This window comes from Staurois parvus, unplaced genomic scaffold (genome assembly GCF_062004578.1).
Source record: "Staurois parvus isolate SC_StPar_1 unplaced genomic scaffold, SC_StPar_1.0 ptg000312l, whole genome shotgun sequence".
In the NCBI taxonomy this organism is placed as follows: domain Eukaryota; kingdom Metazoa; phylum Chordata; class Amphibia; order Anura; family Ranidae; genus Staurois; species Staurois parvus.
The window spans coordinates 390,417-414,603 of NW_028318108.1; the positions used below are offsets into that span (position 1 = coordinate 390,417).

The following is a 24,187-nucleotide window of genomic DNA, read 5'->3' on the forward strand; positions in this document are numbered from 1 at the left end:
TATGGGCGGATTCTGTGTCATGCCCCTCCTGCCTGTCTTAGAATAACAGGGAGGTAAATCCTACATCAATCATGATGTAATATCCCACCCCCCATTGTGTTTATCTGGTTAGTAGGCATGGAGGAGGAGTGAGGGAGTGGTCGTCATTTAACAGTGTGTATACACCCACATGTTTGACTTTATAGTCATATGGGTTGCTCAGATGTGATAGAGGAAATGTTCATGATAGAAATACACTGAAAACTGAGCATGTGCACTAGCCTCCTACAGTTGCTCTACAGAATCCCCAACTGCAGCGGGGACATGGACAGGAGTGGGAGACAGAGAACAGCAGGATCAACCAGGTTTTTTGCAGAATACAGAAAACAAACCCCATAGTGACTGAGTGAGTATGAACAGCATGTAATACAGCATTTTTTGATACCTGCAGTTTTTAATGATGTAGGTTTAATATCACTTTAAATTTGTGCATTTTTTTTAAACTATTTTACATGCAAGAAAAAAACAAGGAGCCCTGAAAGTATTTTCATAACATTTATTCCGAATATCTCGAGTTTCCAAGAACAAAGCTGAAAAAGTCTATAACAAAGAAATAAAATGCCTATCACATAGAAAGAATTATACAGCACAATGCAATCCACGAGCTAAGAAGCAGATTCCTTCTGTAGGCAACCAGAGGTATCTGGAAGGAGGAGAAGAAGCCTTATTCACAATATAGAAAAACCTTGCAGTGTCTGAAAAAAAAGAGCTCGGCCTAGTTCTAATCTGCTTCTTGTCAATTTGTACAGGAGCCGCTTTTTACCAACACAACAAAATTATAGACCGGGACATCAATTGGAGAGCAACTTTCTAGAAAACAAGGCAGGATTATTGCTAACAAACCATGCAGAGAGGGAAAGCCAAATAAAAAATAAGAAGGACAAATAACAAGTCTAGTCAATTCTGGTTAGAGAGACTGAACCACTGGCTTGGATTACTTTGTTTCACAACACAACATCATAGACTCTCAATATGCTTATCAACGGATAAATGATGTATTATATACGTCTCCTAACTCTACAGATAATGCCAGCATACTGTTCAGACTGTAACATTGCTAACACAAGAGGGGAAATTCTGCCAATAATTTTAGGACTGAATTCCAACAGATTTAACCCGTTCATTGCCAGTGAGGCCTACAAGCCCCCTCTTGCAGGAAAGGGGTTAATTCACAGCTGCATAGAACTGTGCCCTGAAGAATGCATGGAATGAATGAATCCTGTAAAGGAGAAGCGTGTCTCAGATTCATTTTTCTGTATCTTAAAAAGAATTAGTCAGTTTAAGTAATTCATCCTTTTAAAAGTTGATTGCAACCCTCTTCCCGCATCTACGTAATAAGGGCACTGGGCGGACTACAAATCCTTGGTCTTAATCAGCGTCACAAGAGGTTTGTCATCGGGGCTGTAATCTTCGTATGTTACCGGAGTGGCCTCGTACATCGCCGGCCGAGCCTTTTTGCCAAACCTGATGAAAAAGAAGCAATAGCAAATAAATGGACAGTGACTGGACAATGAGTATTGAATTGCTTATAAATGTACAGATTATTAAGGAGACAGTTCATTGTAGACCTTCTCTGCAAATAATCAGCTCATCTGATAAAGAAACTTTATGGATATCATTTACATTTTTGTTCTTTCTTAAAATGGGACACCATAACAGTAAGCACAGCAATTTATAATCTCACCGTCAAATGTATGGACTCCATAAACTGAAATTCTTTAGAATAACAGCAATGCACAACCATTATTCACTACCCTCTACCCCCTAAAAAAAATTGTTGCCTGGCAGTCATGCTGATTCTGTATTTCAGTACCTTTTGTCACTGACTCTGCATACTTATTCTGAGTCACTGACTGTATTAAAGAAAGAAATAGCTAGCATTTTCAGATGGAAATCAGCTATGTCTACAGTAACTTTAAAAGACTACATAAATACATTCCTGACATGTCACAATATACCGCAGCAGTAAAACTGTCAGAGATTTTCTACCTATTATCATTAAACATCCATCACTGAGTTACAGTCAAGTGAGTTTGCTTAGGCTGAGATGATGTAAAACAGGGGTGTCCAAACTTTTGACTTTCCTGGGCCAAAATGGAAGAAGAGGAATTGTCTTAGGTCACACATAAAATACACTAACAATAAGGGTAGTTGATGAGTAGAAAAAAAAAGGGGGCAGATCACGTTACCAATCACTGATATAGATAATGTACCTATCTAAGTAATAATTCATTTTTATATTTTTTTTTATTATAAAAGTAAAAGAGGGCAACATAACACTAGTGCGATATTTGACACTGTTTTTGCAAAACTAACTCATCAATATCTGGTTCGATGGATGTAGTAGCAATTCTCAATGAAGGAGCTCATTAAATATTTTGGTTTTAATTTTGCGCTTCGTGTGCTTCATCCTTGAAAATAGTTGCTCAGAAATATACAGTTGTGTCCAAAATTATTCAACCCCCAATGCTGTAAAGGGGTTTAGGGACTATAGTGTACATTTGGAATTGTATTCAGAATCAAATCCTACAAGGACGTTGTAACTACCCAAATGCAACTAAAATGACATCAATTGTTTATGTAATACAGTAGTAAATGGTTCTTATGTGGTTTCTTCATTGCCACAATTATTCAACCCCTTAAAGACTACCACTCTGAAGAACAGAGGTTCATACAGGTGCTTTCCATCAGGTATTGAAAACACCTGTGGATGTCACCGAGCAGCAATCAAGCATAATAAGCACCAATTAGGCAGCTTTAAAATGACTGTGATACTCAGCTCCTTCTAGACATTTACTGGTGTGGTTACAAACATGGTGAAGGCAAGAGAATGGTCCAGGAAGACAAGAGAAGAGGTGATTTCTCTTCACAGGAAGGGCAATGGCTATAAGAAGATTGCAAAGATGTTAAACATACCAAGAGACACCTTAGGAAGCATCATTCGCAAATTCAAGGCAAAGGGCACTGTTGAAACGCTACCTGGTCGTGGCAGAAAGAAGATGCTGACTTCGACTGCTGTGCGCTACCTGAAGCGTAGAGTGGAGAGAAGTCCCCGTGTGACTGCTGAGGAACTGAGAAAAGATTTGTCAGATGTGGGTACAGAAGTTTCAGCCCAGACAATAAGACGCACACTGCGTAATGAAGGCCTCCGTGCCAGAACTCCCAGGCGTACCCCCTTGCTGTCTCCAAAGAATAAGAAGAGTCGACTGCAGTATGCCAAAAGCCATGTGGACAAACCACAAAAGTTGTGGGATAGTGTTCTGTGGACTGATGAAACAAAATTAGAACTGTTTGGGCCCATGGATCAACGCTATGTTTGGAGGAGGAAGAACAAGGCCTATGATGAAAAGAACACCTTGCCTACTGTGAAGCATGGTGGAGGGTCAATCATGCTTTGGGGCTGTTTTGCTTCTGCAGGTACAGGGAAGCTTCAGCGTGTGCAAGGTACCATGAATTCTCTTCAGTACCAGGAGATATTGGATGGAAACGTGATGCAGTCCGTCACACACCTGAGGCTTGGGAGACGTTGGACCTTTCAACAGGACAATGATCCCAAGCATACCTCCAAGTCCACTAGAGCATGGTTGCAGAGGAAAGGCTGGAACATTTTGGAGTGGCCATCGCAGTCACCAGACTTAAATCCGATTGAGAACCTCTGGTGGGACTTAAAGAAAGCAGTTGCAGTGCGCAAGCCTAAGAATGTGACTGAACTGGAGGCCTTTGCCCATGAAGAATGGGCGAAGATACCCGTAGATCGCTGCAAGACACTTGTGTCAAGCTATGCTTCACGTTTAAAAGCTGTTATAACTGTAAAAGGATGCTGTACTAAGTACTAAGATTGAATGTCACTTGGGGGTTGAATAAAACTGATAATGCTGTGAGCACAGAAAAGACATTTGTGGTTATTTCATTATAACTGTTATGTTATATTTGTCTGACCTACAAGTGCCTCTTTAATGTAAATGTAAGCAAGATGACTGAATGATCAAAAGCAATGTCAAACTGGCCAAAACACTCAATTTCAGTGGGGGTTGAATAATTTTGGACACAACTGTAGGTGCTTCCGTGAATGAATAAAGCGTGATTGTGAAGAGTGGGAAATTTTTCTTTAGGAAGATAAAACTTATAGTCTACTGAAGAAACACTGTCAAATTTTTATTTGGCTGCATGTATTTGCTAAGTGTAAAAGCATTTTATAAAATGTTTTTTAAAAATAAACATTTTTATGTAAGTTTGCAATTTTGTGTTGGGCCGCATTCATAGCTGTCTTGGGCCATAAGTTGGACTCCCCTGAAACTTCTTCAAGCAGGAGGAAACATTTCTTCAGTTTCTCACCCCAGAGACCAAACTGTAACATTGTAACTTTGTAGCTAGTCAAGTGAGAGGCTGTAGAAGGGGGTGATCTGCTGTATGTCAGACATTTGTGAACAAAGCCACAAGTACACAAGCACCAGGATTTACATGATTTTGTCATCAATGAGCCAAAATCTCAGTCCAGGAAATAGATGCTGACCCTGGGATGTGTGGGAACATATGTATTTCTAATGAGAAATATACTGTAGATGAAGGTATTCACAAGGGATTACTGTAATGTCTCTGAGATCATAATGTAATAAATATATACAAATGTTATACTTACACATTAATTAACATGCATGTGCTTAATATGAAAAATGTTTAAAGAAAATCCACTTTTTAACGTTGATTAGTGATGATTTTTTTAAAAAATCTGATCTTCAGTGATACAAAACTTACCCCTCAATTCTGTTTGCTGTGTAAATATTTGCAGCAGTTTAGACATTTCCCTATGTTTAGATGTTAAGTTTTTCCCCTCCACCCCCCCCCCCCTTTAAGCTCCTGGAAAATGAAAATGCTGTATAAGGGATAAAGATTGCTTTATTAAGTGTACTGCTAAATTATTATTATTACTGGTATTATGTTATAAAGCTATTTGATAACACTTTGTTATTGTTGTTTTTGAAGACATCGCTTTGGTTTAGCAACAAGGAAAAAAAATGAAGCAGAAAGCAGATTTTTTATTTTATGCATCAGGCTTAAGTAATGGAAGCAGCACTAACAACAGCAAGTGGAACAGGAGGATGCAATCGGCAGGCTTGGCAACTATGGTGGCAGAAAACTCTGGTGGTGGTGGTGTTCAATTTAGTTTTGAGAAGAGGTGGTTGAAGATTGTTAGAATTGATTGATCAGTTAGAATTAATTTTGTTGGATTTAATTGGTTTTTTGTACTTACTGTAAAATCTTAGGGTTTCGGGGGAGGAAAGGTGTGGATCAGGTTGTACTGAGCCATCAGAGCATCCACTGCCTGTGCCAGACAACCTGGTGTTAGGTGTCAGGTGAATCAATTTGTCTATACACTGAACCGATATGTCTCACAATGGCAGAATGTTGAGTTTTAGGGGTCTAGAATGATTCTACAGGGGAAGGTTTAGAGGTACACTTATAGCCTCTGAGTCAGCAATCAAAATTGAAATTTAGCTTATAAAATCCTGCATCACTGCGGATAAATTCTGGCTCAGAACCAAGGAGGGGGCCTTGGGGTCAAGGAAAAGACACAGGGACGGTAGGAACTTTAGCAGGGAACAACATTCCAGTCTGTCCTCAGGCCCTTAAGAGGGAACACTGCAGGCCACCTCAGAACTGTTACTGGATTGTGAGCCAGAAGGACCCAATATAGTGATACTGCTCCTTGTGTGTTTGGGATCTGACTTGTTGCACCTCAAGCAGAGACAATTTAGCTCTAATACAGGGTAAAACCTTGAAATGGCTGGAAGTGCCCAAGTCATTGTAGGCAAACCAGAGGATCAGCAGAGCTGGGGGTTACTACTGAGTGGGAGATCAGCAGAGCTGGGGGTTACTACTGAGTGGGAGATCAGCAGAGGCGGGACTCACAGCTAGTAAGTGGCAGATCAGCAAAACTGGGGGTTACTACTGAGCGGGGGATCAGCAAAGCTGGGGTCCTATTGAGTGAGGCATCAGCAGAGCTGGGGGTACTGCTGGACTGCTGAACAAGGGTACTAATAAGTTAGGGATCTGCTGATCGAGGGTACCAGTGATCTGGGGATCTGCTGAGTGGAGGTACTACTGAGCCAGTGTTCTACTGGGCCCCTTTAACCACCTCCCGTCCGGCCGTTGTATATAAACGGCCGGACGGTGGCAGTGCAGAGTCGGGTGGCTGTTTAAAAACGGCCTCCCTGCACCCTGCTTGTGCGTGCTCCCTGGGAGCGCGCAGCATCGTGATCCGGTGCCCGCTGCATCCTCCAGACACAGTGGAACACCGATTGTCGTACGGGACCTCTCTGCAAGGTCCCGATCATGTGATCACTGATTGGCCAATCAGTGATCACAAGCAGAGTAGTAAGCAAGATGTCACTTCTGACATCATTGCTTACTACGTGTGAAATCTGCGAATGATCACAGAGGCCACATGGTACAAGGCTATTCACAACAGCCTTGTACCATGTGACAAGCTGTGACCAATCACAGCTCACACAGTAGTTCTCAATGGCTGCAAGAATGCACACAGAGAGAAGGAGAAATGATTGTTTTTACAGCCTTTATTGGTGTAAAAGCAATCAGTGTAAAAAAAAATAAAAAATCTTCATCACCCTCACAAGTAGTACAGTGTCACCATGGTGACACTGTACTGCTAGGGTGACAGTATGTAAAAAAAAAACAAAAAACATAAATAATAATATAAAAAAATAAAATTGTAAAAAAAATTTTTTTAAATTGTAATTTTTGGTTATAAACTAATCTGGGTTATTTTTTTTTTACTAAAAAGGTATCGGAATAAATTTTGGCCGCGATTTATGATGAAATATTATTTATTTGCAATATTTTTTAAGAAAAACACTTTTTTTTCAAAATTTTTGGACTTTTTCATTTACATAGCAAAAAAAATAAAAATCCCAGTGGTGAATAAATACAACCAAAATAAAGTTTTATCTGTCTCAAAAAAATGCTAAAAAATTCATATGGGTACAGTGTTGCATGACCGCACAATTGTCATTCAAAGTGTGATAGCATTGAAAGCTGAGAATTGGCCTGGACAGGAAGGGGGTAAAAGTGTCCGGACTTGAAGTGGTTAAAACAAATAGAAAATCAACACAAACACAGGACATTTGCCAAGCTTCAGCTTCATAATAGCATCACCGAAGCATCACCAAAGTATCACAGAAGCATCAAAAACACATAAAAAAAGCATGTTATAGCAGTAGGCACTTTAATGCATATTAAAGTGGAAACAAGTGTAAATGAGCCCTTAAACTTTTCTGGGTGGAGGAAAGATGTACATTTTCCTAGGACACAGAAGCAATCAAAATGACTTCTCTTCCCAAGCTACTTTACCCTTTTCGGGTGGTCCCTGTTCAGATTCCACCCCATATACTCCATATCTTACAGCGCAAAATTTCACGGTTTGTATGGGCTGCGGGACGTCCTCATTTGTCTAAACAGTTGCTTTACCTCCCACGTATTCGTGGTGGTCTCTTTGTCTTCCAAACGTTCATCATTACTATATTGTAGCCCGAATTACTCCCCTCATTCAGCTTTTTTCTCTAAAGGACTTACCCTTGTGGGCACTGATAGATACTTTGGGCACACATCCCCTTCTGCCTTCAGCCTTGCCTTAGCTTCCTCCTGTCCTCAGAGCCTAAATTGTTGAATCCTGTCTTGACTTACACCTTAAAAATTCGGGACTCATGTAAGTACTCAGCGGGTTTAATTTCCCCGCATTTACCTCTCTTACAATTATTCGATTGTCCGCTTTTTCCCCCCAGTGGACTCTGATAAGATGGCCTTTCGTTGATGGATAACTCAAGGTTTTACAACGGTCCACTCGTTGATTGCGAGTTGAGGTATCCTTACGTTTGTGCAGCTTCGAGAGAGTCATTCTATTCCTCCCTCAGAGTTATTTCGCTATTTGCAATTACGTCACTTTGTTGTACTTTTGATTCGTAGACGGGATTCCCCTCGCACCTTTTTGGGTTTTGAATCGCTTTGTAAGGCATCGGCTTCCACTAAAGGTGCTCTATCTCAAATGTATCTTTCAATCCGGAACAATATAGCTGAACCTCTGCCTGCTTACTGTGTGCAATGGAATGTGGAGCTTCAAGCGGAAATTTCTTCTGAGGATTGGGGGTCTATGTGGCAAGGAGTTTCCCGCTGCTCTCGTAACATATAACATACATTAGAGAATTCCTATAAAGTGATTTCCAGATGGTATTTTACCCCATCTCGACTAGCTAAATTTATACCGGATTATAACTCTTAGTGTTTTCGAGGCTGCTCTCTAGAGGGTACGATGCTCCACATTTGGTGGATCTGTCCAGTGGCCCGCTGCTTGTGGACTAGAGTTTATAATCTCATTTATTCAACTACGCCCATTAACCTTAAGAATGATCCTATTGAGGCCTTACTTTTTAAGCCACTTCACGGCTTACCTCGTGGACCATGCTCATTGATCAATTTTTTTTTTGTATGGCTACTAAACAAACTATTGCTGGTTCTTGGAAATCCCCTACTCTACTCTGGAGGAGGTGAGGTCCAGAATCCAAGGTTTCTTTATCAACGAGAAATTGACGGCAGTATTGAAGGATAAACATGATAAGTTTCTCTCTGTTTGGCAGCCATGGGTGGATTACCAGCCAGTTTCTCGTTTTACTACAAAATTTACTAATCTATGAGGAGGTGGGTTTTGCCTCTCCCCTTATGTGGGGATCGTGTCTCCCAGCTCTCCACCCAGTGGTGTATTTAGGTTTTGTGTTGCCCTAGGCAACACAAAAATCGTGTGCCCCCAAGGACACCGACCAACACCCCCCCCCTTCCCCCTCCCACAGAGAGAGGCTGACATTGACCAACAACACCCCTGCCCCCCACCTGGGAGAGCCTTAAACCCCCCCCCCGCGATAGAGAGACACTCATCTTCACAGCTCTGGACATCCCTAGAAGAGAGAATCAGGCTCTACATACTCCATAAAGCAGCGCACAGCCTCCCTCGTATCCCACCTGGTTCTCATGGCGTGTGTGTCCCTTCTTTCATCCCTTCTTCTGGGGGAGATACTGCCCCCCTGAAAAATGCCGCCCTAGGCAAGTGCCTTGTTTGCCTTGTGGTATATACACCCCTGTCTCCACCCCCAGGCAAACTCCTCTTCTTTGCTGGCCTGCTTCTTTTTTCTCTCTGCTCTCTTACTTTCTTTCTTTCTTTCTTTTGTTCTCCTGTTTTCTCTGTTTGATTTCTCTCCTCTTTTGCATGGTTTGTTTATATTAGACCGATTCTCCATCATTTATTTTTGTCATCTTACAGGTCTATGATTCTCAGGGACAACATTGCCTCATGAGAGCGTGGTTCTCTGTGTGTTTTCTTTTTGTTGCTCTCTTGTATGTAGCTTTTATATTTCTGAAAGTGGTTGCGGACCTCATAGTCCTTTGCCTTCCATAGTGTTATCTGGACCCCAGGGCGGGTCTTGTTTGAGTATTTCTGTGCTTGCTGTGTGTTGTTCCCCTCTTTTATTGTTTGTTGTAGCTTTTTATCATATGATTTGCTATGGTTTGTATATTTCTTTTAACAGGCTAATAAAATTTTGGTAAAAGAAATACTAGACCATTACATGGCAAAGTGGCTTAGAGGCCTACCATAAAGGAGAAAAGAGTGATTCTAGTTTATTAACCAAATGTACTATGGAAGAAATTCTTAAAGTAAGCAGATATAACCAGGCGTCAGCTGAGAAGATAAATTGGATGAAATATATGTGACGTCATAGCTCCAATTCATAAAATAACAGTGTCTGCCAGCTCCAGGAGGAGGAGTAAAGCAGGCATACATATCACATCCTGTATTCTCATTGCTTGGCCATGAGAAACCACAATTCCCATGATGCCATGGAAATTGTAGTGAATGGACATGATTGTGGGTGGATATATGTAAAAATTACAGTGAATGAGGTTGTGTGCTTTCCCACATATTGCTCAGGACGTGCCCACATTTTTTCACACCTGATGCTCAGCCACAGCTGGACTAGTAATAAACAATAATTTTACTTTAAAAAGCACCTTTCCTGCTCCTCACAGACCAATATCTCATTTAGCTGTGGGGGAGGTGCTTACACTGAGGCCAGTGCTCATTTGCAGCATTCACAGGCCTTGGAGGGCCAAGACCGACTAGAGAACTCCTGATCTGTCAGTCACTGCATGAGGTCACTGGAGGTGGGAAAGACCAGGTGTCTCCTGAACTGTCAATCAAATGATACTGCCACAGTGGGCGACTAAGACCAAAAGCTTGAGACTTCTGGATCCACCCATTACAGCAAGCGGGGACGTAATTGCATCATTGCTCACTGCAAAGAACTACAGTGGGGAAGTGACAAGACCGGTGGCTGGGAGGACAGTGGAAAAAACAACCACCAATCTTGTAATGTGCATGTTGAGGGGACTGAGACTGTAGGTGGTAAGAAAGTAACATTTAAAACAGTAAAAGTTATGCTGGTTGCATATAATTCCCCAGTGTAGGTAACACTTTTTCACTTTCATCATAATAAAATATTTCAACTTTATGATTGAAAAAAAAAAAATTATTCCTGCTAGGTCCAGCTCTCACTCTTTATACTTACCGTGCATGTCTAATTGATGCAATAGCACTGCTAAACTCGCTGTCGATGCTCCTACAGTTGTAGAATTCTTCATAGGCAGGCCGGGAGGAACCCTGGTACTCAATTCGACTAATTCTGCAGATGCCCACAATCAAGATGATGAGCATGAGTACAAATGCAACGCACAGAGCTCCTATGATTATGTAGAGGGAATGACGGGGCATGTTTGTCAGGCTTTCTGCCATGTGTCCAGCTTTCCACTGCAGATCTGTTCCCGGAAATGATAAAAGACATCAATAAGAATACATGTATCAGAGATTAGAACATTCACTAAGGACTTTTAAGTTCTTTAATATACACAGATGAAGTACATAGTGGTTTTATATGACAAGAAATTTGTATTTCTATCTTTCCAGTCCTGGCTGTGTGTATGTGGCATTCTGAATGGCATACCCTCATCGCAAAGGTGAGATAATGCGTGCTTTTAAAAAATGAATGGTGTACCCAGACTCCACATCAAGCACCTCCAACAGCGATTGATTCCTCTCCAAAATTAACTCCCAGCTTGTAGTCACAAGATTATTAGATGGAAAGGTCAAGCCCAGTCATTCACACAGTCAGGCTCAAGGAAGACAAAATCAAGAATATAGTGCTCACTGCTGTATTTACTGAAAAAATAAAATAGCCACAAATATTGCACTCACATTCTCTAAATATAAGCATTGCTTATATCAAGAGAGAGCTGCTAAAACTTTGTGAAGTAGTACTGCTTGGACCTTGAAAGCTTGTCCTGAAAATGGTATGTTAGTGCAAATAAAAAAAGTATCATGAACAGTACATGTGGACAGTGACAAATGTATCCATTCGGTTGGTCTACACAGGTACCACCATGATGACATGGATTACTGTCACACTCGTTTATATCAACCTCACACTCTTCCCCTGAAAAGGAACAAGGTATTGTTCACGAAAATCATTCCTGGTTCAGACATCTGTATAATGTCCTTATCATATCAGAATTAATTCTACTTTGTTCTTTTTTTACTTTTTTGCACTGATCTTTTGGGCACTTGGGTGTTGTATATTGATGTAGTTTTCGGATTTCAGCAATTTACATGTACATTGAGCACTATAATAATGTCGAATTTTTGCTATATATATTTGTAATACCACATTATACTTAGCGCAAAACGTCTTTATTCAGAGCAATATAGTATTTCCTGGTTGTGGAAAGACTTGCAAGAAGCAGGCAATTTAAAGACAGAAATGTGAAAATGCAAATATTACATCTGCTTTTGATTATTTTGTTTAGTCCCCTGTCACTTTATGAAGTAGGCACCAGTAGATGAAACATGTGCTCTGAAAGCAGAAATTCTTTTTTGTCTCCAAAATATATTTGGTAAAGCTGAACTTTAAGACAAGTAGTACCATACCTTATAGTAAATAAACAGCTGTAATAAATATATCTGAACTGTGTTACCTAACAAAGAACTTGGAGTTCTGTTAAACCAGACACCAATCCTTGACAGCACACCCGGGCCTGGATCTACACTGGAGTTACAAATAATAATGTGATCCAAGACACACTCCAGTCTGTGACTGAGGAGCAACAGTTTACTGATAAGGTCAACCCTACACTCCCACCTCTTTGAAGTGATAATAAAAGCTTAGTTTACTTCAAACAACTGATGTATTCTGAGTAGGCAGGTTCTTCATCCTTTAGTCCTTGCCTATGTTTCTGCTTCAGCTGATGATATGCTCAGGTTTCCTGTTTCAGGGTGGCTTCTTTCTCTTGCAGCATCCTATGGATCCACCCTTGCATGCAGGAACAAGAGCTGGGTCTCACTACACTGCGTGCATTAATAAGAACCCCCCCCCCCCGTAGGTCAGGGTGGCAAGGCACTCTCCTGCTCCTCCCTTCTCTCCCCTCTCTTCTAAAAGCCAAAACACTGAATAGTGACTGCACTGTCCACTGTTAACTCTATTTGGTGAAAAGTGGAAGTTCAGGAAAGCAGCACTTGGGAAGAAGAGCCAGCAGTATTGAAAGTGGTAAAATGTAAGTGTTTGGGTAAGCTTTTTAAGAAATAGTTTACTGGGTAATGTTTATTTTACTGTGCTCAATGTACTAAATTAATAAAAAAAATGCTAAAGGTTTAATACTACTTTAAGCATGTTCCTTAAAAGCAACAGGGCTCTCTGTGGCTGCCCCTCCCACTCCCAGACTGATTGCTGTTGTGCAAGGGATAATAGAAGGCTAAAATCAACTCAGATTTAGGGCTCTTGCACACAGGCTGGAAAGCCCATTCAGCATAACTGCAGCCATATTTCCTCAACCCAGGAAACGCAGATGCAGCCTGTCCATAACATGAATGGCTGTGCACCACAGTACTTGCGTATACAGCGTTGCTATCGTAAACATGAGTACAGTGTATAAGCGTTTGAAAGAAGCACTTGTAGCTCTTCTGCATCCAGTTGATTCTATACAGAGGTAAAAAAAATTATAAAAATAAGGGGTTAAAATTGGAACCAGGCAAAACAGACTAGCTGCCCTTAGTAAGTAGGTTAATAATAATTTACTTGCTAAGGGCGACTAGTCTGTTTTGCCTGGTTCCAGTTTCAACCCTTTATTTTTCTAATTTGTATTAACCTCAATAAGGTATGTACAGAATCAACTGCCAAAAAACCAACAGGTTTATTACAACAGGCCAACAAACACAATTTTCTATGAATTAGACCAAAATGTAGCGTTAGAAATGTAAATATACTGTAGTTTAGCTACAGTAAGATGTCTTATTGGGAAATTGCTCCCATGCTGTCTAGAAAATGGATCCAAAGTTTGTAAATGTTCCTAATTTTCAGGTAACAAAGTATGAGGTCCATTCTAAAATTTGGAAAAACAATTGTTTCCAAAACAACTAGGTTCTAAATATTTCAGGACATTACACTGTGTTGTTTTTTAGGTAGAATACATTTCTTCTACCACTATTCCCCAACTATTTCTACAGTTGTACTTTATAAAGAGAAATGATATTGCCAAAAGAGAGCACACCTATTACCCAACATTTACCAAGAAAGTATGCACGTGCATATGTGGCCATATCCCAGAAATTTCAATGTGCAACTAAGACCTCTAACAGAACAGTGGGACATTAAAGGATGCCAAATTATAGATAGGCATTTATTAATATATATCTGTATTTTTTTTTTATTAAAAAAGCATGTCTATATATAATTTGGTGTAATTTTAAAGTACCACTGTTCTGATCTTTTAGAGTTCTTGGTTGCATACTGTTTTAGCAATACAAATATTTTGGCGCAACAAGAACTGACTTAGTAGGCACAGTTTACAATGACATACTTGGTAAATACTTACGAATCTCACAGGTGGCTCCAACCCAGCCATGTGGACAGTGACAAATATATCCGTTCGGTTGGTCTACACAGGTACCACCATGATGACATGGATTACTGTCACACTCATTTATATCAACCTCACACTCTTCCCCTGAAAAGAAACAAGGTATTGTTCACGAAAATAATTCCTGGTTCAGACATCTGTATAATGTCCTTATCACATCAGAATTAATTCTACTTTGTTCTTTTGTTCTGAAATAACCATAATTATGACTTAGTTCTCCTATTGTTTGAGGCTGTGGGATGTCTTGGGAGAATCTGTTACTTTCAGGGTTATTCACTGTTCAACAGGTAAAAAGTTTTGGGCATAAAATTAGCTAATCTTACATAATTTTGGGGTGCTGAAAACGAAAATGACCCTAAAAAATGTTGATTGGCTCTAGTTTCCATGATATATTCACCCATCTAATGACGTAAGCCATTCAAAATTATGATGCAACTTCAGCTGCATATTGCGCAATTGATACTGGTGACCAATAGAAAATTGCATGTATATTGAGATGATGCAATATTAGCCTTTAATTGCATCACTTCACTGCATAAAAGCTGCAGTATCTGTAGCTGATTGTAGTTCGACAGCGTCTTTACATTTCGTTTTATGCTTATATAGGCTACTCAGTAATGCCTCGAACTTGTGTGAATAAAGCAGATAATTTCTGCTATATCTGCGGTGAAATAACTTTTATCTCACAAAAAAGGAGGATAACAGGAATGATTAAAAAAGCCTACAACTTGTATTTTGGCTGCAAGATAGGAGACCAGGACAAGAGCTGGGCACCACATATATGCTGCAATTCTTGTGGGACGGCACTGGAGCAATGGTTGAATGGAAAAAAGGCATCTATGCCTTTCGCTGTGCCAATGATTTGGAGAGAGCCAACAGATCATGTTAGTAATTGTTACTTTTGTATGGTGCCTCCAATTGTAAAAGGGCTAAATAAGAAGAAAAAGTTATCTGTGCACTATCCAAATATTCCATCGGCAATACGTCCAGTTCCTCATGGAGAGGGGCTACCAATTCCTAAAGCACCAGAATCCTTCGTGGTTGAGTCAAGTGAGGAAGAACCTGAAGCGTGTAGTCACGTGCAGTTGTAAGAGATAGCCCTTTCCTCGAATACAAGAGAAAAGCCAAGAGAAGCAAAACCGACACAAACTGAAGACAAAACTAGTGAGAATCCTAAGTATTAAAATGATTCAACTTAGCTTATGGCTATAATTTTTCTTGGTAATCCTATGCAATATATTATGCCATTTAGGCTTTGTTATGTAGTCAATATCACTTGCTTTATATTTGTGGAAAGACATCTATCTATATAATTATTGTGCATTATGTAGTCATTACGCCTATAGTAGAAAACTTTCCGTTTACAGAAAAACTAGAGCCAATTGACAAATTTCATTGTTATATTTGAACTCAGAATGTGAAATTCATTAAGAAATGGATCCTTTTGTTTCCAAAACTGGCAAAAAATAAAAATTTGTTGAACAGTGTTATCCTTCATTATCAGCTTATTGTAGTACTTGAGCCTTTCACCATATGGTTTTTTTATTAACTTACTCTACTATACTGTAATTGTACCCTGCAAGTGCTTTTTATCTACTTTTTATGTTTTTGTTATTTTGTACAACTTAATATAAAATAATAAAACAGATTATTAAAAAAATTATTATTAATTATTATTAATGTCCAGATAATTGATACTGTATGTCGGCATGTAGTGAGTAGCTAAGAAAACTATAGACTGGCTCTGCATAACATGTGTTTTTCATATTACACTCACCATCCACTTTGTTAGGTACACCTTGCTAGTGCCAAGAAAATATCCCCCACACCATTACACCACCACCACCAGCCAGAACCATTGATACAAGGCAGGATGGATCCATGCTTTCATGTTGTTTACACCAAATTCTGACCCTACCATCTGAATGTCACAGCAACCAGTCTGCCCATTCTCCTCTGACATCAGCAAGGCATTTTCGTTTACACAACTGAAGCTCACTGGATATTTTCTCTTTTTCGGACCATTCTCTGTAAACCCTAGATATGGTTGTGCATGAAAATCCCAGCAGATCAGCAGTTTTTGAAATACTCAGACCAGCCCGTCTGGCACCAGCCATCATGCCACGTGCAATTTCACTTAAATCCCCTTTCTTCCCCATTCTGATGCTCAGTTTGAACTTCATAAAGTCGTACTCACCACGTCTACATTCCTAAATGCACTGAGCTGCTACTACAGTATGTGATTGGCTGATTAGCAATTTGTGTTACCAAGCAATTGAACAGGTGTACCTAATAAAGTGGCTGTTGAGTGTATATGTGTTTCATCTCACAGTACCAGACCTGGACAAAAGGTACTGCAGTTGGTATTCTGGAGGGCCAAGATGACAGCTCTAAATGATGGTCTCTGCATGTCATTCGTTCTGTGATGGAAGGAAACAATACCTGCACCTTTTGAACCTGTGCACTCATTAAATGTGTTCGGTAAAATGTATACTATATGGCCAGAGATTTAGGAATACCTGATCTTCACACCTATGTGAGATTGCTGGACATCCTGTTCAAAAACCAAGGGTATTAATATTGAGTTATACCTCTCCAATTGCTTCAGTCTTCTTGGTAGGTGTTCCTCAAATATTTTGAGTATATCTGCAGGAATTGTGCTCATTCAGTCAAAAGAGATTCTGTGAAGTCAGGGTCTGATGTTGGATAGGAAGACGTGGTTTGCAATAGGCATTCACCTTATCTTTAAAGGTATTCAAAAGGGTTGAACCATGTCTTTATGGACTTGGCTTTGTGGACAGGGGTACAGACATGATGGAGCAAGGGCCTTCCCTAAAGTATTGCCATACAGTTGTAATGTACACTTGTGTAAAATGTCCTTGTATGCTGTAACATTAATAGTAACCTTCATTGGAAATACCTAACTCATCTGGATGTGTGTCCACACTGACTATATAGTGTAGGTGTGATGGCCAGGCATCCACACACTTTTGGTCATATAGTGCGCACCTGTCTTCACCACATATATTAGTGATCACTAATATGAAAATCATTTGCTAATGTAATTGACTACCAGTCTAACTGTCATTCAGCAACAGTATGGAAACCTATTTAGTAATATATGACAGCAAATCAACAAATACAGACAATATAAAAAAGAAAGACTAGCTTTTTTACCTGGACATTCCAAAGCTTACTCACCCATAAATCCAGAAGCACAGACACAGGTAGCATTCAGTCCTTCACTGTCACAAGTCCCTCCATTTTGGCAGGTTACATTCAAACAGGGATCCTTGTATAACTCACAGTGACGTCCTGGAGGCACAAGAAACAGTAACATTTAGCAGGTAGTTCACTTTACAGTCAATGTTATTTATGTCAATAAAGGGTACATTTCTTCTGGATGATAAGAGTGTTGTCCAACTCTCTGAAACATAAAGTATGTACTCAGAATGCAGCACAATGTTAATGTTTATGTTAACTGCTGCCACTTGCTTAATTTTGAATAGACACCATGGTGCAGCTGGAATTAGAACCTAATTGTTCCAAAGTCTGTGTTGGTGTCTACAATATTACACCCAGGGGCGGACTGACCATTCGAGCACTCGGGCACTGCACGAGGGCCCAGGGTCAGAAGGGGGCCCCATAATATGCCCCAGGTACCTTTTATAGGCTTTTTTGGGTGTGTTGTGAGTGTGGGCAAGGCCACAGGGGCCCCATGATCCCCAATTGCCCGGGGGCCCCATGAGTTGTCAGTCTGCCCCTGGTTACACCTTTGCAACTCAAATTGCTTTTTTATTCCATTATATTCCACATTGCTGTACAGAGAACATAAATCTATTTACATTAGACACAACTCTGGGAGAGCATATAATCTAATGTATGCGAAGACATCCTGGGCAGACAACAATTTTGAAATTTAGGTATTTAACCTACAAGTATGTTTTTACATAGTGAGAAGAGTCAGAAAACTCAAAGGAAGCCCACTGAGAAAATAAAACTCAATGCAGATAATACCCTGCTGGGAATGGAACCCAGGACCGCAGTATTGAAAGAAAGCACTGTCTCACTATGCCTCCCCAAATGTATCACTTTGTGCAAAGCTGGAATTAGCCTGTAACCATATGAAAACATAACTAAATGAGGGATCCTTCCCACTGATGCGGTGCAGCTTTCCCACCCTGTGGGTGCAATGCAGTGTACACGCAGGTTTTGTTCAGGTTACCTGCGCGTTCCCATAGACTTCTATTGCATCAGGTGGTTTTGGTGCGTTTTCTGAAAGCACACCAAAAGCCCTGCACTGCTAGCCAACCTATACAGAAACATAGAAAGAAACTAAATTAAATTAGTATAAATTAATAAATTATTTTTTTCGCTCATGAGGCTAAACTGCTCCACTTCAATACACATATATGAACTATTATTTATATTCTGTTTTATTAAACGTTCCATGAGAGAATATTGTCTCTTGTCAAGCGCTATGTCTGTCATATCAGTAGCTGTGGAATCCTCTATTCACTGTGAGATTAGCTTGAAAACCACTCATCCATATTAATGTGGTGTATCCAGGCTTTGTACAATGAATATGCTTGTCAGCACCCATCACAGACCTAAATCCTCTGACCCTGGGCCCTGGATGCACTTTATTGACTGCTGGATGGGTTAAAAAGAATCCACTATTTTCTTTAATGTTAATGTGGACCTAAACCCAAAAAAGTGAAGATGTGCTATCTTAGTGGGAACATCTAGAAATGTAATTGTACCCAAATAGTACCTTAAACCATCTATATTTGTCTTTTCTTCCTCCAAAAAATAGCAATGCACATTCTAATAGCTACCCATCTGCTGTGTGAGGACTAAAACTCTGCTGCCTCTTACTGCTAGTCTCATGAGATTTGGAGATATCCCCACTGTGCTTCTCACTGTTCTCCTTGCTGAAAATAAAGCTGTACCTGAGAACTTCAAATAAACATAAACACAAATCTGTGCTGTGTGAAAAAAATCATGCAAATAATAATATAATAATTGGCAAATGGCTATGCGACTGCCTGTACATAAAGGTAGCATACCAAACCCAAAAAGGTCATATTAAACTGATTGTATAGTGCCACCTAATAACAGTGTAAAACAATTATAATATCCAAAAAGAAAGCTTTATAATTAAATGAAAAAAAGTCCCCAATGATGTCTACACTGTGAAGCGTAAAGAAGAAAGTCTTCTGCCACCATGTTATGTTAGTTCGCTCTTCTCTGTGCCCAAGGAGAACCTGAAGTGCAAGGATCCCTCTGCTTCTTCCTTATTTATTGTGTGGATCTTTAGTTTATGTGCCAATCTTGCTGCTTCCCCTCCACCAGTCAACAGATCACCAATCTCACAGGCATAAGCAAGCAAATCCCTGTTCCTTTACTAAGATGACCACCTCTAAACACAGACACAGTGCAAAAAAAGGCAAGCCAGAAGAAACAGAGAACAAGTGCCCAACAGAGCTCTCGGACTTGAGCTGAAGGCTGTGTCAAAGTGGCCTTTAGGTTCACTTAAACATAAGGTATGAATGAAATGGTTATTGTTATTTGCACATCCCACCAGAAAAATGGATGTGCAAGTACAGGATTCAAAATCAATAGTGTAGTCTGTTTTAGGGGATAGAATAGTCTGGGGAGATTTACTAAAACTGGAGCACTCAGGATCTGGTGCTGCTGTACATGGTAGCCAATCAGCTTCTAACTTCAGCTTGCTCAATTAAGCTTTGACATTAAAACTTGGAAGCTGTTTGGTTTCTATGCAGAACTGCACTAGATTTTGCACCGTGCAGTTTTAGTAAATAACACCTTCTGGTACTGAATCAGAGGTACGATCATCTAGAGTAGAAGATAAGATTAGGGACAATAATCCATCTTTGGTTCTCCTAGTTTACAAGATAACAAAATGGCACACAAGATCATTGGTTTGAGGTAATGCCTCAAAAACTGGAAGAAGTTTTGTTGAAAGGAATAGTCTGTAGGCACAGCAATAAGCTACCGTCAAGCATAAATGTACATCTCTATTCAAGTATGTACAAGCATGTCATTTTTCCAAGTCAAATGGATATTTTTTACTATTTTATGTTTTATCAAATTTTATTATGTTGAAAAGACAGGGTGACCTTTTATGTAGTTTAAAGCTGTGAAGAATATTGCAGATCAGTTTCTTTCATCCATAGGGAAATTTTAATTGGAATTGTTTTAAAGCATTTAAGGAACATCACAGGCAATGGGGTAGATTTACTAAAACTGGAGAGTGCAAAATCTGGTGCAGCTGTGCATGGTAGTCAATCAGCTTGCTCAATAAAGCTTTGACAAAAACTGAAGGCTGATTGGTTTCTATGTAGAGCTGCACATAATTTTGCATGCTCCAATTTTAGTAAATCAACCCCTGTGTCTTGTGTTGCTTATTTTTATTGTGCAAAAGTTGGGAATAATAGCTAAACAGCAGCTGGAGAGGAAACACAAATGTGTGCATTTAGAAACACACTACAGACAAATAAGAAGCATGAAGATCTCTGTATATTACCAAATCACTGCTGTTGACACACTTTAAATAAACACTGATATAGTTTGTAAACCCAGATTTCAATTTCTATGGTAAATAAATTCAGTGAGCTGAAGTGTGCCAGCATAATATCTCCTCCATCCTTCTTATGTTAATGTGCTTTATTCCTTTAAAGCCTCAATATGTCTCCTGGCTCCCAGCCTGTTTTCTTTGTCTCCATCATATCTTTGCATTAATCTACATAATGAAACGACTACAAATAAACATCAAACAGATATATCAAAGCCTGTTCATGGAACCTCTCACATTGCGCGTCTAGCGGCAGACGCCACCTCATGAAAATGCGTGCGTGGCAGCTAAATAAATGTGCAGGTCCTCAGACCATTCTCCTTATTGATATGTTTACTGGCACCTCCTAATATATAATGAGCAACCCTGTTGTAATGTGGAAATGGAACGCAGATGATGTCAATTATTCTGTAGCTCAAACACAGCTGAAAACAAACAGTAATAATTATAGTAATCACATCTTTACTATTTACATAAACATTACAATATTTTCTCACACTTTTACTTTATATAAGAGAACTGTTAAGTGCAATTAAAATGTTGACCAAATTAAGCATTTAAAAAAAAAATTCACAGCTCACTCAGAACTAGAATGAAAAAGTAAAAGTGTCGATATGCAGTTAGATGCTGGAGATCTTGATTGTGAGCCCATATCAGCAAACCATTTCTGCATTGCTACATTTAGGCAAATTAGTCCAGTTCATAATTGTGCGTAGTGTAGGTCACATTTAGTAATCTTATGACCTCACAAATACACTATATTGCCAAAAGTAACTGGACACTCCTCCAAATCATTGGATTCAGGTGTTCCAATCACCTCCACTGCCACAGGTGTACAAAATCAAGCACCTAGGCTTATGCAGGCCATAGATGGGGAGAAAAACGGCAGATTTTTCTTTTAAAAAACGAAAATTCAGTCGTTCAAGCGGCCGACGTTACCATCAATGGTAAAAAAAATCGGCCGATTTTCATCCCTTCTACAGCCGGCAAAAATTGTCCCTGCAGAGAGCTCCGCTATTTCTGACAGTTCTCTGACAGTTCCTTCAAATTTACAGCGGTTGAAACATTGTATCTATTTGTTTCCATTTAGGATACAGATGTTTTTATTCGGAAACAAATAGATACATTGTTGCAACCGCTGTAAATGTCAAAGAACTGTCAGAGAACTGTCAGAAATAGCGGAGCTCTCTGCAGATACACTTTTTGCTGGACTGGAATTCTTCTTATTTTCATCCTACTTCTTCTTCTTCATCCTCATCCTCTTCTTCTTCTTCATCCTCATCCTCTTCTTCATCATCATCCTCATCCCCTTCTTCTTCATCATCCTCATCCTCATCCTCTTCTTCATCCTCATCCTCTTTTTCTTCATCCTCATCCTACTCCTCTTCTTCTTCTTCTTCTTCTTCCTCATCCTCTTCTTCTTCTTCTTCTTCTTCTTCATCCTCATCCTCTTCTTCTTCATCCTCATCCTCTTCTTCTTCTTCTACATCCTCATCCTCTTCTTCTTCTTCTTCCTCATCCTCGTCCTCTTCTTCTTCATCATCCTCGTCCTCTTCTTCTTCATCCTCTTCTTCATCATCCTTATCCTCCTCTTCTTCTTCCTCATCCACTTCTTCTTCTTCTTCTTCTTCTTCTTCTTCTTCATCATCCTCCTCCTCCCCCTCTTCTTCCTCATCCTCATCCTCTTCTTCTTCTTCATCCTCATCCTCTTCTTCATCATCCTCATCCTCTTCTTCTTCATCCTCATCCTCTTCTTCTTCTTCCTCACCCTCATCCTCTTCTTCTTCATCCTCTTCTTCTTCATCCTCATCCTCTTCATCCTCATCCTCTTCTTCTTCTTCATCCTCATCCTCTTCTTCCTCATCCTCTTCTTCCTCATCCTCTTCTTCTTCTTCATCCTCATCCTCTTCTTCTTCCTCTTCCTCATCCTCTTCTTCTTCTTCTTTATCCTCTTCTTCTTCCTCTTCATCCTCTTCTTCATCCTCTTCCTCTTCTTCTTTTTGTCTTCCTCTTGCAGGTCACTGCTCATGCGCAGATTTTTTATCGGCAAAAAATCGGCCGATTTGCCCAGTAATTGCCGCAAAAATCGGCCGATTGGCAAGATCGGCCGATTTTTTTCCAACTTTACAGAAAAAAAACGGCCAAAATACCGAAAAACGGCCGACCAAATAGCCCACTAACGATCCGAAAATTGGCCGATTTTATTTTCGGCCAAAAAATCGGCCGATTTTTGACCCATCTATGGCCTGCAATACAGGCTACTTCTAGAAACATGTGTGAAAGAATGGGTCGCTCTCAGGAGCTCAGTGAATTCAAGAGTGGTACCGTGATAGGTTGCCACCTGTGCAATAAGTCCATCTGTGAAATTTACTTGCTAATAATATTCTACGGTCAACTTTTAGTGGTATTATAACAAAGTGGAAGCAACTGGGAACAGCAACTCAGCCAAGAATTGTTAGTCCAAGTAAAGTGAGAGAACAGCTGAATCGCACAGTCAGCAGAAGTCGCCAACTGCCTGAAGAGTTAATAGCTAAACACCTCCAAACTTCATGTGGCCTTCATATTAGCACAACAACAGTGCATAGGGAGCTTCATGGAATGGGTTTCAATTACCGAGTGGCTGCATCCAAGCCTTACATCACCAAGAGCAATGCAAAGCGTTGGATGCAGTGGTGTAAAGTGCACCACCACTGGACTCTAGAGCAGTGGAGACGTGTTCTCTGGAGTGATGAATCACACTTCTCTGCCTGGCAATCTGATGGACGTGTCTGGGTTTGGCGGTTGCCAGGAGAACGGTACTTGCCTGACTGCATTGTGCCAAGTGTAAAGTTTGGTGGAGGGGTATTATGGTGTGGGGTTGTTTTTCAGGGGTTGGGCTTGGCCCCTTAGTTCCAGTGAAGGGAATTCTTAAGGAGTCAGCATACCAAGACATTTTGGACAATTTTATGCTCCTAACTTTGTAGGAACAGTTTGTGGGTGGCCCCTTCCTGTTCCAACATGATTGCGCACCAGTGTACAAAACAAAGTCCATAAAGACATGGATGAGTGAGTTTGGGATGAATGAACTTGAATGACCTGCACAGAGTCCTGACCTCAACCCTAGAGAACACCTTTGGGATGAATTAGAGTGGAAACTGCAAGCCAGGCCTTCTTGTCCAACATCAGTGGCTGACCTCACAAATGTGATTCTAGAAGAATGGTCAATTATTCCCATAGACACACTCCTAAACCTTGTCGACAGCCTTCCCAGAAGAGTTGAGGCTGCTATAGCTGCAAAGGGTGGGCCAACTCAATATTGAACCCTATGGACTAAGACTGGGATGCCATTAAAGTTCATATGTGTGCCAAGACTTTTGGCAATATAGTGTACATTCTCTGGGATTCTGGTCCACTGGCCACACACTCAATCTCTTAAACCGGTAATAGACAGTTCAAATCTTGGCCGATTCAGCAGGGACTGGCTGAGGTTCGAACCATGTATGGGCAGGCTGAATGTACTCAAGTTGATTGATCAATCAACTTGGG

At 40.2% G+C, this 24,187-nt stretch overlaps 1 protein-coding gene across 1 annotated transcript in view; it reads right to left on the minus strand.

Moving 5' to 3' along the window:
• Positions 1–521: 521 nt before the first annotated feature.
• The window catches only part of DNER (delta/notch like EGF repeat containing), a 258,886-nt gene continuing 235,220 nt past the window's right edge, over positions 522–24,187 (minus strand). The window contains exons 10-13 of the mRNA XM_089683496.1: positions 17,266–17,379; positions 14,020–14,151; positions 10,668–10,914; positions 522–1,503 (exon numbers count right to left, since the gene is read on the minus strand). Of these exons, the coding sequence (XP_089539622.1) occupies positions 1,392–1,503; positions 10,668–10,914; positions 14,020–14,151; positions 17,266–17,379 (605 nt within the window). The 3' untranslated portion in view covers positions 522–1,391. The remainder of the gene's footprint in view (positions 1,504–10,667; positions 10,915–14,019; positions 14,152–17,265; positions 17,380–24,187) is intronic.